Source organism: Neolamprologus multifasciatus, chromosome 17, assembly GCF_963576455.1.
Source record: "Neolamprologus multifasciatus chromosome 17, fNeoMul1.2, whole genome shotgun sequence".
Classification (NCBI taxonomy): domain Eukaryota; kingdom Metazoa; phylum Chordata; class Actinopteri; order Cichliformes; family Cichlidae; genus Neolamprologus; species Neolamprologus multifasciatus.
In genome coordinates, this window is record NC_140455.1 from 20,213,473 (window position 1) to 20,233,460 (window position 19,988).

General features: G+C 42.8%; 1 protein-coding gene across 1 annotated transcript in view; it reads right to left on the minus strand.

The window, feature by feature from the left end:
* Window positions 1-14,636, minus strand: part of celf2 (cugbp, Elav-like family member 2) — a 241,817-nt gene extending 227,181 nt beyond the window's left edge. Inside the window, exon 1 of the mRNA XM_085137087.1 lies at window positions 14,361-14,636. Coding sequence (XP_084993213.1) covers window positions 14,361-14,413 — 53 coding nt within the window. The 5' untranslated portion in view covers window positions 14,414-14,636. The remainder of the gene's footprint in view (window positions 1-14,360) is intronic.
* Between the last annotated feature and the right edge of the window lie 5,352 nt (window positions 14,637-19,988).

A 19,988-nucleotide genomic window follows, 5' to 3' on the forward strand; every position in this document is an offset into this window, starting at 1 on the left:
ACACACACACACACACACACACACACACACCAGGCATTCAGCGGTAATTGTTGGAGAGCTGGTGAGAGGATAGGTCAGGCAGTGAGAATGATTACATAAAACTGGATGTTTTGAGACTGTCTGAGAGCTCTGCAGCATGAACAGATGGCCACAGACAAAGAAAATAACTTTATCATCAAGAAGAAATTCAGAAATTACACTCACTGAATAATTTTTTTTCAACCTGAGCGAGCCAGCCTCTGGGGGGAGCTGCAGGTATACACTGGTGGCCAACCAGCACTCAGGTCAGGCCCAATTTGGGGTATTTTTCTAAACTGTCAAGTGCCCGTCAAGCTTTGGCAATAAAGGAGAGGAGATAAGGAGAGAGATTTGAGATAGTTGGGATTGAGCTGTGGGCAATAAGAGGGAAGGAGGAAGCTTTTAGGGTGTTATCCAGGCTCTCTGTTTGCAGCTCCAAATGTTCCTGTGCCTCTGATGAGACGGGCTCATATGACAGATTACCAGCACAAATGCTGCTCGAGGGAAAGCTGGCAAAAAAAACCACCAAAAGATATACAACTGTGTTCGCTCGAGTATGGTGCAAAAGGCCGCAGAATGATTTTCACGCCTGATGAAGGAACGAACGTTATAAGGTGTTTTAGGATCTGATCTTACACATTATCAGATACTAAAAATATTTGCCAAAACATTTTGTCATCATTTTCTCAGCTAAAATTCAAGAGTGGTCTTTGCTTAAAGAAAACTAAAAGGAAAAATGATCTGTCCATAAACATCTAACCCTCTAAGCCAGGGGTGGGCAATTCCAGGCCTCGAGGGCCGGTGTCCTGCAGGTTTTAGATCTCACCTTGGGTCAACACACCTGAATCACATGATTAGTTCGTTACCAGGCCTCTGGAGAACTTCAGGACATGTTGAGGAGCTAATTTAACCATTTAAATCAGCTGTGTTGGTTCAAGGACACATCTAAAACCTGCAGGGACACCGGTCCTCGAGGCCTGGAGTTGCCCACCCCTGCTCTAAGCCCCGCCCACTATACAAACCTTCTGTTTGACAGGGGCAGCCAAAGAAAGGACAACATGCTTAAAGGGGACAAGAGGGGATCCACCAGGACTTGGTACAGGATTAGTCTGAGATGTATAGCACTTTAACCGCTTGCATTGAAACATTTCCACTACACATTTACCAACTTGTTTTTAAGGGATAATCTCATAGGTTTCAGTTACAGACAGACAGGATTAAACACGACAGAAATGCCTTTGCGGTGTGTGCGGTATGATTATTCCTTCGGTGAGAAAAAATGGGCAGATTAGGTTTTGTTGCTCTACTGTGGGTCTATTTTGGACTCTGTTTTGAAGTGAGGCCCAGTCATTTTGCCTATTGAAAGTTAGCAGAGTAGGGAACGTTGGACTGATGGTGGGGGGAACACGGCTTATCGACCAAGGCCGGGTGCGTTTCTACTCTGGAGATGGGACACAGGGCACTGGGGCGTGCTGACGAACATCCCCTGGGACTCCTGTCCAATTACAGCTCAAAATGAGCCAGGAGAGCAGCGAGATTGGGCTGGGCGCACCAAGGTGATGATGGAAGGAGGGAGGGGGCAGAGAAATGGAAAGTAAGGGGGCCAAGGATATGAGTAGCACTTGAAATTAATGGGGCAGGGTGGAACAGGACTCCCAAGAGCGAGTGCAGGGCCCGCTGATGACATGAACTTCACCCTCAAGCAGCCATTAGGGGGCGAGAGGTTCCAGTAATCTCAGAATTCAGAGGCTCAGAAGGTTCCCCAGATTTGATCACTGCTTCTGGGCTAAGCTGGTGTCGCGAGTGGCCTCAACGTGAAGCAGCAGCAAGTTAACTGTGCATGACACTATTAGAGTGAGTCAGACACCTCTGAAACCATGATCGCATAACTAAACTGGGAATTTTTGGTTGCAATCCAGATTTCATTCTGGCCCACATCACATAAAAACTGACAAATTGAAAAATTTCAGCAAAGATTTTAATAGAAGCTGGCGTTCAGAGGGCTTTCATTTGAAATGTCATATTTGGACGACTCTGCTCCGAGAGCTATTAAGCAGAAATGTGTTCGTCTATAAAAGAGCTCTTCTGTGTGTGATTGCCATTTAATAGCCGGCCATACGTTCATGCTCCAGTCTTGCTTTAATGTTGCAGCGCACTGGGGACTGTCAGCGAGCGAGGGGGGAGAAGAACCCAGGGCCTCGAAACATCTCATCCAAATTACCGTCATCTTCCAAAGCGCAGTGTCGAGGGGAGGAGATGAAATGCTGTCATAATGTTACTGTGGTGGAGCTCATTGCCTTCGCATTCAGTGTGCATGGCCACAAGATATGACACAGACAAGACTAATAGCAGCAGGAGAATTACAACAATAAATCTACTTTTGATTACATATTCAGTGCTGATTTGATTAACATTTAAATAACGCCCTGATTTGATTCTAATTCTAAATCACGATGCCAACATTGGTTTTCAAAGGCTTCCTCAATGGCAAAAGATATCAGCTCGTATCACTTGCGATCCAAAAATAACCCGCTATCAGTTATATCCTCTCAGTAACAAAGTGGCACAGACAAGTGCTCTCTGTTTGACACACAAAGAAAACATGACTGTCACAGTGCTGAGAGAGGGAGACGGGAGGAGGGAGAGAGAGGGAGGAAGGGAGAGGTAGAGAGGCACATTTAAAGTTTTGCCAGGAGTCAGCGGTGCTTTTAATACATACAGTCACATCAATGGCACATTAAGAAAGTGTAACCACGGCAACAGACACCGGGATTATGTCAAACAGAAGCACACAAAAGACCTAAAGATGCTTTGTTTAAAACAGTGGCAATGGTTTGAAAAGAAAAAGACGAAAACAAAAAAGTAGCAAGTGAAGATAAAAATAAAATATATATGTATAGTCAAGGTTGAAAGGGCAGAATTTTCACCTCTTGATTATTTCATGAGTAGCTGTATTAATCACACTGGGAGGACATAAATATTCAATTCAATTCAATTTTTTTTTAAATAGAGTGCCAATTCACAACAACAGTCGCCTCAAGGCACTTTATACTGTAAGACAAAAAAAGACAGCAACATTTAAGTGAAATACACAAATCGACAAATATACAAAAATCGAACCTTTACAATCCCAATCCTCACATTTACTGATTAAAACTAGATATCTGGGATTTATCAAGTATTGGTTATAGTTACAATCATTCAGTGAACTGACTTTCTCTACTTAAAAGTAGTATATGGCTCATACTCATCATCCACAGGTCCTATTTTGAAGTCTTGTGATTAGTGCTCTCACAGATAACTTGGTTTCAAAAAACAAAATGTTACTGTTTCCTCATTAGCTAAATGTACAAATTTTGTAAGATAAGATAAATCATTAGCTATTGAGCATACCACATATAAGCTTCCTTTTATAAACACAGAATAAATGAGATTTACCAAACTGCGTCTGCAGACATATTAGCAAAGTGTTCACAGAGGTCAAGTTAGAAACCTTCGTGACGTCTACTCATAGACTTCTTTAGGCCCTTTTTAACTACAGGTTTCGCTGTTGCATTGGCCTCACTTTTGGGACCTAACGATGTCTATGTACTATATTATATTTTACTACATTAGGAGCAATTTATCCTTGTTAACAGCCGAGCTAACATTAGCTAAATGCTCATAATTATAGCCAAGCATTTACTGGTGGTCTACCTGCTAACATGGACAAGTTGATAGACGTCCGATAAAGCAGCTAACTACTCGAGGTGAAAGTTCCTTTTCTAAGAATTTCTATTCAGAAAACAGCTTTATTAGCTTACTATTGCCGGAAAAAATAGACTTACCTATTTTTAAGCTAACAGCATTGTAGCTACAGCAGAGCCAAGAATGTTAGTGAGGCAAGGTGTTCGAAAGTAAGAAAAAAGTTCACTACTCTTGATTTATCCCACGCCTTCACACATTAATCTATCCACAGGCTGTTAGAGGCCTAAGTAAATGTGGAAAGGTCTAATTTTTTCAGAGAGATCATATGCTGGCGATAAATATCTGTTTAAAACAAGAAAAATACTGTATGGTTGACTTTTAAATGACAAAACACATTTTATTTAATATATGTATACACAATATATCATAAAATAAAAAAAATTCTAAAGGGAAAAGGTAACATTTCTATTTGATATGCATATCTGTTCTACACACAGACACACACAGTATGAGGTGTAATATAATGACCAGGATGGCTCCAGGGCTCTTTCTTCAGTCATCTGACTGTGAGAATAACATTAGGCAACAGTCCACTCCAATAAAAACACACAGTTTCTGCAGCTGCAGTAACAGTGTCTTGTTTCCGTTATCTCTCCTCCTCTTTACCATCAGCTCCCCCACCCTCACACCCCCATGACATTTCCATCTCCATCCAGTTTTTTGGTCTTCAAGAGCCAAATTCATCCAGGTCAAGCAAAACTAAGGCAGCTTGGAGCTCAGCAGCACACTGCTTTAAAACTTGTTGCAGTGAAGTGAGTCAGTATTCTTCACTGAATAGTGCAGTGGGTGGACAACATAAAAAGAACAGAGACGTTCAGCTTCTGCCGTGTGGTTAGGTTTATTTTTAAAGCTGCACTTTGTAGCTTTGAGGTGTTTCTAATATTTGTCAAACCCTACATACAGCCAGTGAACTGAAGTTAAAGTTGTTGTAAAAATGTCTTGTTAAGGTCCATTAAATAATCAATGAGTTACCTCAGAGCAAACTGACTGCCAAAGATAACAATGTCATGTCCTCATAAGCTAACCAATAATGGCACAGTTCCAGCAGAAATGTGTCACAATGCAAAATGTTGCAATAGGAATGTTGCTTCCCCCCACTTCCTTTTTTCAGCTAGAAATGTCTTTTGATGATTGTGAATTTCTTGAAACTCCAACAGTGAGTTTTGAAAGCCTAAAATTTCCATTCTTGAAGTCCACAGAGCAAAGGGCTCCCAAACAGTCTTACTGCACCATGAAATTCTGCGGCTTTAATGCTAAAACCACTGCCCTAATTCACAATAGACATATGTTGCAATAATATTCCAAATTAAAAATGGCATTTCTGTCTAAAGTTAGATAATTCATATCTAACATACCGTAAGTGTTTTAGTGCCACATGACACAAAAGCATTCTGCTGTGACTGCATGGCAAAATGCTGTGATTGTGTGCAAAATAATGGGATTAACGACAACACTAGCAAACACTTTGATTTTAATCTGAGTCACTGTTTTCATTTTCTCTTCATTTTGACCATTCGACATGAGAGCTTTGCAATTATCTCAGCAATAACAAGAACTCTTATATTAACATAAACATAAACCAATCAGCCAGAACGTTAAAAAGTCTAGTGAAGAACATTAATTCCTTCACAGAAAGGTACCATTTTTCTTGGGTCCTGGTATTCAAGTGGTATTCCCCAATGGCAGTTGCCTCCCGCAGCAGGAAAGTGTACCCAGCTACTCGGAAACTGTGCTAGGAACCCAACAAATAGCCTGAGGCACTGACGTGGGATCACCGACTTTAAGGACCCAATATCTGGAGGTCTCCCCAGGGGACCCACTCTAAAACAGCGTCAATGATAAGTCGAACTTGGAGAAAAAAGGTACGACTTGATGACAGAATAATTATAATAATAACAATTAGCAATTTCTGCTCATTCATTTTACCTGACCTGAACATAATTTGGATGTAACTCAATTGGGATCCCAGTTAAAGTCTAAGATAGCAAGAAGGGGATGGATGTCTCGAGAATTCCAATGGCCCCCAAAATTGGAATCTAAATACTACCGGGCAAAGGTGAAATACATTCCAGTCTTAAATTGTTGGTTGTACATAAATGTTTGTGTAGCTTATTGGGCAATTCAACGAAGATCCCTGCAGACATAGAACTGGAAACCTTGAAATGGCCTTAAATATTTGTGGAAGTATTTAAATAAAAGTGATCACTAAAACACAAAGCATGAGGTAGAAATATATTTTAGTACATCCATCTGCTTTAAGCTCTTGACATCAATGGAGTCATGGTTGACCTGCCTATGGTTAGGGATGGGTATTGTTTTATGCTAAAAAGGCAAGTTGCTTTTACATTTTCTGTTTTCATTTGGATTTTCAAAACGGGCAAATATTCTATAAAAAGGGGAGAACCATTCACCAGAATCAGTCCCTACCCATAACTGTAGATGGGTTGCCAGTGACCTGGTAGGTGTTAAGAAGTTAAAGATGCAAAATCCAACCAGGTTTTCAAAATGTTCAGTAGAATCTGGTAAATGGAGGCTTCTTTCTTTTGCCCAGAGTATGGAGCAAATAGCCCCGGTGGTTACATCATATAAGATTCCTGCTATATGGTCTCCACCCTGCAGTGCTGTTCCCTTTGCAACAGCATGTATGCCTGTGCGTGACATGTGTTTAATGGCATACACCGAATAAAATGTGTAAACGCCCAGTATCGTGTCTTTGCTCTCATTTATCTCCTTTACTAGAACCAAGTCCTGTGTCACCCTACCCCTGACAACTATGGTTCCTGTTTGGAAGAAGGAGAGGAAAACAAGTTTTTCTCTGCCTCCATCATGATTCGATGATTATTCAACAAAACACTACTTATCTAAGGGCAAATTTGGCAGCTGGTGTGCCTTCGTAAACCTAAACAGTTTCAGTTGATAGTGATCATGACTGTGATTAAAGATGCCTGTCGAACCTCTGCAGTCAATCAAATGACTTCCTGTTCTGTTCAGACGGTTTTTATTTAATAAAAACAAAAACAAAACAAAAGCAATCCCCCGTCTCCATTTCCATTTAGTTTTTTTTCCCCCTCTCGAGTTTTCTCTGTTTTTAATTCTCCTCCCCCCCTCCCCTTTTGCAACACTCCAGGGTCACCATCTGCATGGCAACACTCGCAGCGTGACACTTCCATAACCCAGGAGGAGGAAAAGAAGCACAGAGCGTGGACCTCTCTCTTTCTCTCTCGTTTTCTATTCATAGGCCACCCGTAATTCATTAGCTCTCCCTCTCATCCTCTCTATATTTTCTCTCTACAGTGTGACCGATGCAGGCTTCTGAAAGCTTGTTCGGATATTTTCTGGAATGACGCTGCTGACAGTCAATTTTTTTTTTGCACTGCTATACAGCATGTTTTAAATTTAACCTTACTCCATACTAAACCTCATTCATAAAAGGCCGTTTTTTGTGTGGCAATAGAAATTTCCCTTTGGGAACACTAAAGCACTGCATTTCATACACCATGTAAACCAATATGTAATCATTCTGCTGCGTTTATTGGTTTATCATTAACTTTTAAAGTTAATTTTTCAAAATAAATGCCAAAGTAAATTGAGAACATATCCATCTACAAGACGAATAATGATTTCCTTTACAGATAGCCTTTGGTGTTGCTCAGTTTCAGTCTGACCTATTGGCGTGACCCCTGCAAAAACCAAACTCGCACTATGCTCGGTCAGTTTTGTTTTTGGCCTCTGGTTATGCGTTGTCTCTATTTTTTTACTTTTTCTTTTTCTTTTTCTTTTGCTTTGCTTCGCTTCAAGCATCCATCAGTCACACACACAAAGAGATTATCTCCTTTTTTCCTGATTTCCACCAGGCAGAGTGCCAATGTTTTTCTTTCCTTCACTGACTCTCACCTCTCAGCCCTCCTCCTCCTATTTTCCTCCCTCCCTCCCGCTCTCCTCTTCCAGCTTAGCTTTTATTTTGGTTGCGAGGGAAGACTGTTTATTTATTCAGACAAGATCTATCTCCCCCCCCCATCCTCCAGTCTTTCTCTCTTTTTCCTTTCACTCCCTGATCACCTTCCTCTTTTCCCCCTGGTTATGTACTTGTAGAGTATCACTATGAGGGGGAGAAGGGGGGAGAAAAAGGGAGAGCGGGTGAAATCTGCCGTGGAGGTGGAAGAGAAATTTTTAAAAAGAGAATAAAAAAAGGAAGGATGTAAAAAGGAAAGGTGGAGGAGGGAGTGTGCTCTGTACTTCCTGTGTCTCTTAAGCCATACGGAATAAAGACAGTTGTGTGTCAGTGGGGGAAACGCTCACACTGGTTTAAAGCTTCTTTATGGGCCCAGCCACGGTGCACATGGCAGCAGTACCTTTGAGAATAAGACTATAACAAAGTACAGCAGTAAAATACAGCCAGAGGGAATGATTAGTGTACGTGTGCAAGAGAGAGAGAGAGAGAGAGAGTTGGCAACAGAAGGAGAGAATGAAAGAAAGACATGAAGAAAGAAAGCCATGCTCCAGGTGGTGTATTATTAAACAGATTTGTCACTTAGGGCCAGTGGTGTTAAGTGTGTGTGTGTGTGTGTGTGTGTGTGTGTGTGTGTGTGTGTGTGTGTGTGTGTGTGTGTGTGTGTGTGCATGTCCGAGACAAATGTATAGGTTGCAAGGAGCAGTTAAAGATATAAACATACATGGACTTAAAAAAACATGGAAATTTATCTTTTAAAAAGAAAAAAAAAATAGTAAAAACGAAAAAGAAAAACGATGGACAGACAAAAAACTAATCAAAGAAAAAGAAACGGACAGAAATGAAGAACAAAAGAAAGAAAAACAACAGCAAAAGGAAAAAACAGGAAGGAAGAAAAGAAACGGCTTTGAATTTGTTCGACATTTTTGATTTACACATGCATGTTACCTCATACTCAGTGATTATATGGTGACTTTATGAACACACACACACACACACACACACACACACACACACACACACACACACACACACACAGGAGAACATGACATTGATTTAAATCAATTTATCCTCGGGCCTAACTTCTTCCTGACAAAACCCAAGCCTCCTCTTTGCCAAGGCTTCACCCTAAAATTTAAGCAGTTATGCGACTGTGCTAAAAATGCGTGTCCCCACAACATGAGTAACACAAGTACAAACACACACAGTCATGTGAGGTGTGTGTTACAGTTGCGTTTTAAATCCCTGCGGCTGCTGTTGACTAAGCTGATCTTTGTTGCAGGGGGGGAAAAAGAAAAAGAAGCAGCTACTGCATATGCCGTGACAGGCAACAACACTTGTTTTAGTCAAAAATAACATTAAAGAGACAGACAATGTCCTCTGTGTGTGTGTGTGTGTGTGTGTGTGTGTGTGTGTGTGTGTGTGTGTGTGTGTGTGTGTGTGTGTGTGTGTGTGTGTTTGTGTGTGTGTGTGTAAGCCTGCGGTAGGTAATCTTACTTTTGGAAGAAATCAAACAAAACGAATGCTGAAGCCGACAACAACTGCAAAGGACAGGATGGGAACAGAGAGTCCGTGCAAACACACACACACACACACACACACACAAGGAAACACACTGTAGCCTGTGAGCATGCTGTTCAAAAGGCTGCAAATGATGCAGGGTTGCAACTGAAATATAAACTTCTAAAAGGCCAAAAAAAAAGTGCTCAGGTTTTTGACTTTGATGGCAGGAGGAGGCGCGGGAACGACTCCCGAACACTTTGATATGCAGCACATTGTACAATTTGTGCATTTTATCCCTCCGTCTCCTCTGATACTCGTACACAGAAACTGTAGTTTAACAACAAATGCGCTGAAACTTCACATTCGTACACATTTATCCTCTTAACATTTCAGGATTTTACTGCCGAACCTAATGAAATCTATTATTACTTCTAGTATAACTAACAGCTAAATCTATAGAATTTGTAATATAATACTGTGTGTATGCAAATCAATTAAACTATCGCTGTCAAATAAATTCTAAATAGAGAAAAACAGTATTTATCACTGATGGGTAGCACAGTATCTTAATATATTATACTTAAGGAGCTGTGAGATCTGCGCTAATGCAAATCCCATATTGTGAAAAGCTGTATGTTTAAAATATCCCTTCATATCAGAGATGGAAGAGAATTACTGATATCCAACTTTTTATAAAATGCAGTCTTCTCCATAACAAACACCTGCCCTGGAGGAGTCTTGCCTCCTCGTTCCATTGTTATTCCCTCCTCTCTTTCCTAATTCCTAGTCTCTCCTGCTCCTCTGTAGCTTTTCTAGTCCTCTTCTCTCCCTCTGTCATCTTCCCTCTGTCTCTTTTGTGTTTTGTGACGCACTCTTTTTGCTCAGCTATATAATTATCTCTTGCTGATTCCAGGGGCTGGTTCGGAGAAACTCAGCCCTCCCTTTCATTCTCCTTCAGCCCGCCCCGTACGCCTCCGTCACTCAGACGCTGAGTGCTGTATTGTTCTTCTCCGCTACAAAGGCTTGACAGACAGCTGTGAGACACAGAGAGTGGATTCTGAGTCTGCCCCGCATCCCACCGACCCTCCCGTCTGCTGCCATCACTTTCATTTAAACTTGTCACTTTTCCTTGTATCAGCGTGATGGTTGGAGTGCATCGTTAGGCACGCGCACACACACACAAATTAGAAAAACGTCTAGACAGCAGTATTTAATGAGCAAACACACGGTGCATTTTAAACAAATGGTGACTAAACTTTTTTTTCTTTTTCTAAATTTGCCCTCTCTCATTAATATCGCTCATCCCGCATCTGACTTCCATTCCTCCTTCAAATTGAACAAGCCTCAGCACCACCTGAGGAGCTGCAGTGCTCGCCGGAACCTTTCGAGGTCTTTCCTCTGAGCTGATCTTTGTCAGAAGCCGAGGAGAACGCCTTGAAGACAGCTTGTTAGGATTCCACATGAGCGAATCCGTGTCATTATTCAACATGCATCAAATGCAACCGTAAACACTGGGGTTTGGGGAGCAAATCGGAGCAGAAGCTTCCCTCGTCTCAATGGAAAAATTTCAAAGGCGATTAAATAAGCCAACAAACGCAGCGATGGAAAGATAGGGAGGAAGATGGCTGGAAGGAGTTCAGCCCGATTTTGTATTTTGATTCAGATTCCAACATCAGCAAATTAGCTGTGTATGACTCTCACGATGAAGTGATGCCTGCCTCGATGAGCATAATGACTTCGGTGTCCTGTGACAAGCTTTTCTCCACCACAAAAAAGGATGAAATTTTGAGGTAAACGCTGGAAAACTTGCTTGAATTTAAAAGATAAAGATACGTCCTATCTGCTGCTCCGGTCTGGAAATATCAGAGGGCGCCTTTTCCCAGAAAAAAACGGTTTTCGCTCTAACCCTTCAGTTAAAACCAGTGTAATCCTGAACGCAGGAAAGGTCCAACGTCCAGATAAAGCAGCAATACACACTCTCTCATGCCGCACTCACACACACTATCAGAGGGGATTTAAAGATTCAAGCAGTGGTCTTGGTAATTAGGCGGATGGATTTGCGCCTCTCCTCGCAGTCCGGCGGGATATAAAGCGACACATAATGCAAGCGGACAAACTCTTTAAGTGGATTAATTAAAACCAACACTGCGGGGTCAAAGGTCAAGCCCCCTTTCTCTGTCAACCTCCCGTACTCTCGCCTTCCAGCCTCCCTTGGAGCGCACTCGGACTGCGGGACCTGCATACGGATTTAAATGAGTGGATGAAAAAGGTCCCCGATGAGACGGAGCAGTGAAGGAATGATGGTGGAGTTTTCTGGGTTTATTTTCAGTTTGAGGCTTTAACATGAAGACTCGTTTTCATATTTGTGCTGAATACACATACTCGCTTTGCAACTTAACCTCTAGTTTGGCTGATTTATCTTTAACTTCCCGTCTCTGAATATGCGGCAATTTTTCATCCGCGTGGTAATAGAATAAAAACCTGAGCTCCCACTTTCCCCTCCCTAATTGAATACAGAGCACACCTCGTCTTTGACATGCGTGTGCGTGTGTGTGTGTGTGTGGTAGCTGGATGCAATCAGATGGAATTAATATGCATGCTGTTTCTCATTATGGAATAACTCAACTACACTTCAGATATGTGACGTGCACTGTGAGAGGCACGGGCTGATTTTCCAACATCCATCCGTGATGCTCGAGCAGGAACAGAACTGTGTGACTGAATTCAGAAGAGCAGACACGCCCTGCTGATGATCGCACGCGTGAACACACATTTGTCACTTGCATTAACTTCATATTGCATTTAAACTAAAATCAGACTCGGCAGCAGCCGCATTAATCAGCCAATTCTGCTAATATGCATATGATGCTGCCTAATTGTGTTTCAGCAGTGAGATCTTTCTCATGTGTTTGGCTAGTTTGCTGTAACAAAATCTTTGAAACGACATTTATTGTTTTGGTTTTTGTTATTTGGCTTCTTAAATCTTAACCGAGGATCGCTCAGTCGTCGCTCTGACAGAAATTGGGATTTTAGCCTCGTGCTAAATTTTTAGGAAATGATATCCAAGTAAGCGCTCCTCATCGCTTCCCTTTGTTTGACGCAAATCACACACACATGTGCCGTCTTCACACTGCTGTGGTTACGGTATGAAGCGTGCGTGTCTGAGCTTGACGGAGGTGAGTCTCATTAGGGAGAAAACAGCGGCGAGAACGCTGCCGAGGTGCTTCATTATGGTAGACGATTGAGAAGTGCTTGTTTGTGTGTGTGTGTGTGTGTGTGTGTGTGTGCGCGCGTGCGTGCGTGAAGGACTGGCGGATGTAACTGTGTGTGTGTGTATGACTGTGACCCCGAGAGAGTGTGAGCGTCGGGCCCGGCGATAAGCTGGTCTTTATTAAAATGCATCGTCTTTGGAGAGAGGGACAGCTGCTCTTGCCTCTAATCTGGAAGAACAAAGGTTTAATAAAGAGAGAAGACAAGAGCCAGAGGGGAGGTAAATACTCCCGTCTCTTCTTGCTGTCCTTCCTCACACCATTTCCCTCTGCCTGCCTTTTCCTTGTTTCTCTTATACCGACTGATCCAACGCCAGCTAAACTAAACTGGTGCAGAGATTACTGTGCACAAGTTTGCCCATTTGAATCCCAAAACTTTCACCTTCTCGCTGACCTTTGGCTTCCCACCTGTTGAGCCAAAATGGCCGCTATGAGGCCAATATGCCGGTGGCTAAAACAAGCTAAAAGCGTCTCTTTTTTTTTAATGCTGCCACGAGAAGTGTCCCAGTTAAGCAAACAGACTGAAAGGAGAGGAAGAGTGTGTCCACAGAGAAAGTGTCTGCTGTGGCTATTTCTGAGCAAGTATGAGTCTGTGCGCCAGGTCAGCTGCATGCCCTATTTCTCAGCCTGAATGGTCATCACCGTTTGTTTGGAAATGACATCACTTGCCCCCCCTCCCAGTCCGTCAGCAGTTCACCGAAATATGCCTGCTCTACATTGCTCCGCTCATTTTCTATTTTGGATTTGTGGATTATGGTGGTGGGATGGAAGAGGTGGTGCGGGTGAGGGGATAAAAAAAAATGATAAAAGAGAGGAGAGGCAGCATTAAAAGAATAATTTGAGGGTCCTGAGGGTTCTGTCTCCTCTCCTAGTCTCTAAAATAGAATCTGCGATAGTCCCGGCTGCCACCGCCGACTCTGTCGAGGGAATAATGACTTATTTATCAAATGGCTGAAATATTCAGGGACAAGGCCTTTTAAATTTCAGCATTTAAATTCATAGGCTTTTTCTGCTGAGATGCTTAATGACAGTGAATGTATTCAGTGTGATTTGCAGGTCTGAGACAGAGCCTAATGTCCTGCCTATGAGCCTAATAGGTGTTTGACAGAAAAGGGGAGAGAGGGTTCCGTTTAAGGGCAATGGAAGCCAAGAGAAGTTTAACCTTTGACCTCACGTGAGGCTCAGCGAATCAAGTGTGTATCGTGGACCGCCTTCCGTGCCAAGAAGTAAACGGGCTGTGTTGCTGAAAACATGTTTTGCAGCAGTAGAGATAAAATTTAATGTTCTCTAAAGCGCGCTGGAGCAGGCAGGCAATCAGCCATGAGTAAATGTTTCAAGATAAATTCCTAGAGGGGTATACTTTTTTTTTTCTGGCAAAGCGCGAGACTCCTCAGCGTTCGGAGGGACCACATCAGCAAGGGGGGGCGGGGGCAAGGGAGGGTGTGATAAATGGGTGTTATTCTTACTTTTAGGCTGAAATGGAGGAAAGTTTGGGGATGGCGGCTGGTGATGAAGCGCCGCGCGGGGCAGCAGCGGAGGTTAATGAGATGTACGTGGACACACGGCAGCTCGTACGCATCAGCCTCATGACAGAGCGCAGCAGAGGAGGAAGAGGAGCTCAGAAAGTGGCAAGAGCTCCGTACTCGCGGCACATTAAAGCCAAACGGCGCAAAGCGTGCGTAATTACGCACCGCAGCGCCACTGCCATGGTGAGAAGGCGGCGACCTCCCGCCTGCGCTGCGTCCCACCCTCATTCTCTCCAGAAAAAAAGAAAGAAAGAAAAGCAAAGACAGACACACACCGCACTCCTGTCTCCGTTTCCCCTCTCTGCTAGCGGACTGTCGAGGCTGTGGAGAAACTGGCTGGGCGCTTACCTTAACACGTTCCAGCTTTTCAGAGGGTCCAGGTCTGAAATTATAGAAACCATGGTCGACTGGCTGGGCAGCACCGGGAGAGGGAGGGGGTGCGGCTGAAAAAGATCGAAAGAAAAAGCGGCGCAAAGGCTGTAAACTCCGACAGCGAATGACAGCGATTGCTCGGATGCAACCCGTCCTGGTTGTTCAGTGGGTGATGAGCGCTGTCACAGCTCTCTCGTTCTCGCTCTCTCTTTCTCTCTCTCGCTCTCTCTCTCTCTCTCTCTCTCTCCGCCCCCTCCTGTACAAAGCCTGCGCTCTGCAGACGCGTCTCCCGAGCTTCCTCGGGTTCCTCTCTCACAGACAGGCGGGCTTCTGCTGGAAATGCTGGAGATGTACAGCAGAGGAGGGTAAATCCTACAGAGAAGCTCATTTATTCATTTTCATCTTCAAACAGTACACAAGGACAAGCTGGAGTTTATACACCTCATTTTCACTGTCAAGCGTTCTCACTGAAAACTACTTTTTGGTGTTAAACCTCTGAGGATGGATTTTATATCGATGGGAACGACGTGTTCAATTTTACTTGCTTGAGTTTTTATGAGGCAAATATGAGAGAAATGACCTGCTGTTTTCACTGAGAACCAGTTAGATCATCAAAAGAAAAGAAAAAAAGCAAAGAAAACACTTTATGCAAGAATAAAATATCATAGTTTAACATGCCTGAATATGCCTGCTATAACTGCACGGGACACTTATCAAACCTGAAATTATAGAAAGGCCGTTAAATTAACTATATTTGCCAATTTTTACTTGATCATTTTTAATGTTAGAGAGATAAAGAAACAACACATGGTTTGATGCATTATCCATAGAGAATTGTTGGGTGAAATGTTGCAAGGAAGTATTCGACACAAGCCTGCAAAGCATGGCTGCGGTGATCTTTGCACACTCCTGTGAGCACTGACTTCCTGTCTGACACCACCACATCCTGTTGATAACTGTTTTTTCTCTTTTTTTCTCTACCCCTCCCCTCCACTTGACATGGCAGCAGATGCGTCATCTATGGCAAAGACTGACAAGGCAATGGCCAAGTCCCACCTCTTCTGGGCTCCTATCTGTTTGCTCATTGGGGGGAAGAGAGAAAAAAAAACCCAGATGAGATCTGAAGGGACAAAAAAAAAAAGAAGAGACAGAAGTGTTTCAGATAATGGTCTGGGACAACAGAACAGAGTGAGACTGCAAAAACTACTGTAGCTCCTGCACAAGCTGTTTGTTTTCTTCAGGGTCATGATATTTGTCACACAACAGTCACCTTGACAGGAAACTGCAACCATTTAATTTTAGATTGTTTAAAAAACTTTTGAATGAGACATTTCTTTCAGTTTAATCAGCTTTTAAAAAAAAAACCTTTTAGTTGTCCAACAAAACTGTTTAAACCTTCTGTAATCAGATGGGATCCATCATCTAAAGTTGAAGCCCCTTCACCCCCCAAGTTCCTAAAATTGAGGTCGCAAGGTTTCCCGTCGTAATAATAAACTAGGAGGTAACTTCCAGAGCACAAATGCTAATTCACATGCAAGCAAACAAGGAATTGAAGGTTAGAGTCGAGTACATTGTAGGTAAGACATAACAGTAATGCAATGCTACAGCCCGGTGCTCTCAGCATCAGCAGCCATACTGCACTGGCTTTAAATAGACTCAATTGGACATCTGCTTCACAGAGGAAGGAGAGGAGGAGGATGGAGAGAGCTGACAGCATCGCGCTCCTCTTCCTCTGTCTCTATTTCTGTCGCATGCTCATATAGAAACTGATGCTCGCACACAGCAGGCACAGCATAGTTCTCCATTTCTGCATGGAAATCACGTCAGTAAGCACCATATTTACCAGAGTGGCCGTTGGTGTCGGTGTCAATGCCTGCATAACATTGACTGTTGAATTTAAATAATTGAATTTACAATTCTTTAAAGCTTATTTCAAATGTTTCTGGTGATGACATGATAGCCAAGTGGTCTGGGTGCATAGGCCTTGAGCAGAAAATCTCTGGCTTACGTTAGTCTCCTACTTTGCCCGTCAGTTTCCTGTTTCTCTCTCTCTCTCTGTCAGCTTTTACTATCAAGTCAAAGTCTGAAATGCCAAAAAGAAAAATGCAAGTTTGACTTTGAGTTTCCACCTTTTTTTTTCTTTCTAAAGCTTAAAAAAACCCCAAACAAACAAACAAACAAAAAACACCTTATGTCTGTGTGTTCACCACTCTAATACAATCGATTGATTTGTGAACTTCATTATGAGCCATGAGAGCCGTTATTTTCAGGGATAAGCTCCAAAATCACCAAAAATATCTCACAATTTCTTTCATTTTTATTTCTTTCAGTTTTGTTTTGATAAAATACAATTACTGTTACATAAAATTGAATTGGTGATCATTAAAAGAAATGTTTCGCTTTCAAAAAACTCAGTTCTGCCTGGGTGACTTTAGTCAAAAGAGGGTTATCATTTCCAGCTGCTGTGATTTAAATTTAATGAAACTAATCAGCCCCATAATGTACAAGTTACATTTTTAGAATACCAGATTCTCTCCTGTTATTTTGTTGAAAAACAGGGCAGACATTATACTAATCCTCCACCAATAACACAATTTCCCATTAATACTGGTCTTTTTTGTGGACATGGAGATCTTGTTGGTTAATAATCACAACTTAAAAAGAATGTGGGACATTGATATTGGGGTCGCAGCAAAGTCACTTCCAGCACTCCTGGTTTAAGCGGAAAATTTCTTTGATTAAAGTTAGTTCATTTCAAGAAATTCAGGTAAAAAACTGAGAAAAGCCTGCAAGCTATATCAGGTCAACAACTTGTGTTGCATTAACATGCCTTAGGCCTCGGTGACTTAGGCCTCGGGGACTTAGGCCTCGGGGACTTGGGCCCAGAGACTGATTGGAAATCCCCTGGCAACCTTTAGTTGCTAGGCAAAAATGTGTATTCCCTGACCAGCTGAAAGCTGTTGCTCCTGTTGCTGGATGAAATTGGTTGCAAAGAGGGTCCATCTATCCATCCATGTTTTTCTGCTTAATTGTGGCCGGAGCTTAACCAGAGAAGTCCAGACCTCCCTCTCCCACGCCACCTCCTCCAGCTTTTCCAAGGGAACACCGAGCTGTTCCCAAACCAACCGAGAGATATAATCTCTCCAGCATGTCCTGGGTCTGACCCGGGGCCTCCTCCCGGTGGGACATGCACAGAACACCTCACCCAGAAGGTGCCCAGGAGCCATTCTTGTCAGACACTCGCACCACCTCAACTGACTCCTTTCAATGTGGAGGAGTAGCGGCTGTACTCTGAGCTCTTCCTAGATAGCTGAGCTCCCCACCCTCTCTCTATGGCCAAGGCACCACCCAGAGCTCATGACCGTGAGTGAGGATAAGGTCATAGACTGACTGGTAAATCGAGAAGTTTGCTTTTACGTTCAGCTCTCTCTTTACCACAATTGACTGGTACAGCATCACCATCACTGGTGCCACAGCACCAATCCCCCTTTTGATCTCTCACTCCTCTCTCCCCGCACTCATGAACAACACCTTGAGATACTTAAACTCCTCCACTTGGGCAGTGACTCGTCCCTGACCCGGAGTGGGCATGCCACCCTTTTCCGGCAGAGGACCATGGCCTCACACATTCTCGCTTATTTGGGGTTTTTCACTCATTACTCCCCAATCTATGAATATTAACGCTATGGAGAGTGGCAAAGAAGTAATCAATTAAAATGTGAGTGTCCTGCTTGAACCAAAATTGCATAAAACTAATTCCTCTTTAGTCCCTATGCTATAACTAAAGACCGGTATGCCCGTTCTGTTGGAGTTTTCCTGTATTCTCTCAGGTGTAGGCATTACAAACCAATGTACCTGGGCTGGAAAAGATCACAGTTTGGGGTTAAACAGGGAACCTTCATTCTGATAATAAAAGTAACATCTACCCTCCACTCTCTCCTCAGACTCTGTGACTATGGAAGCCTTTTCATTATGCTACTGTATGCCTGCTAGCGTCATCTCTTTTACCCTCTTCTATAATGGATATCTTCTAAATTTTTACATGCACTCGATGGAGATGAGGACCGCGGAGTAAGAAGTCTTCTCGAGGAGCTTAGAAAGAAAACACATCTTGAGTAGAAGACTTATCAAGGTGTGATGGATACACACTCAGTTAGCTCTCACAGTGTGTACAGGGATGAACTGAATACATAGAAGAGCACAGGTACATGGTGAGGTGATATGAGCAGTGTGTCAGCACAAGTATCCTGTACAGCTCATTTAAAAGTATTAATTTGGAAAAAATGCATTTAAAAAGCTGCTTTTGTTATTTATACTGTATAACAGCAGGTCTGTGGTTTGCCACTGCACAGATAATAATGCAAGCAAACAAACAGCATAATTTATCGTGACCAATACTGCTGGTCTGTACATCAACTGTAAATTTTAATATAATACATTTTTTGATTTGTCACAGAAGGATATTAGCAACAGTGAAAGGGAAGGTTTACAAGATGGTAGTGAGACCTGCTGGAGGCTGAGCTGGCGCTGAAGATGTTATGGTTTTTACTGGGAGTGAGCAGGATGGGATTAGAAATGAGTACATCATAGGGACAGCTCAGGCTCAGGGTTTTAGGGACAAAAGCATGGCTGAGATGGTTTGGACATTCACAGAAGACGGAGCGTGGATATGCTGGACAAGGGATGGTGAAGATGGAGCTGCCAGTTGGGAGGAAAAGAGGGAGACCACGGAGAAGATTCATGGATGTAGTGAAGAAGGATATGCAGAGGATTGGTGTGGCAAAAGAGGGTGCTAAGGATAAGGAGAAGAATCGATTTGAATTTCTAAATTAAAACGAACGAAAGCTTCATGTAGTTTGTAGGCCTGTAACAGAATATGTTCTTCTGACATTTGTAGCAGTCAGTTTTAAAGGTGATACAGCTGCGCAGCATATGATAAGTAACTGCCGTTGCTTAAGGAGGTAAGCATTTATCATTAGGCTGAGGCTTACATCTGTCTCTCACATCCTTACTGGCAGGAGCTAGCAACGGAGGGAAGCTATGAGACATGTCAGCATAATGAAAAGGTCCCCGGGTCACATAACTTATCCTTTGCTCTCATCATAATTACTATCACCAGTAGTAGGCACTCTAGCAGTGAAGCTCTCGGATGTACTGGGCTGCAAGCACACACATCCTGTAGACGTGTTCTTTTTTAAAATATCATAACAGCCTCCTCACCACGGCAAAACAGGTGAGTCAGGAAAGTGTGAGAAAGGTGTAGCAGCACAGCACAAACCAGAATTCACACTCATGTACCGCAGCTCTGTGAACAAGGTATGCAAATGATTACAGTCAGCTGCCTGTGTGTGAAAAGACACCCCGCACTGTCACCGCCCGTTTGAACTCACTGATCCCATTATTCAGAAAGCGATAGAGAAAAAACCAAACCTGCGGACTCTTACTGGCACACACGCACAGTCAGGTATTTACACACATGTTTTCAATACTACAAAACCACATGTTCGCAGACGGAGCCAAAACAATATCAGCGTGATAAACACATTGTATTTCATCGAGCTTCTTTATTCAACAAAACAACAACAACAACAATAATACGGGCAG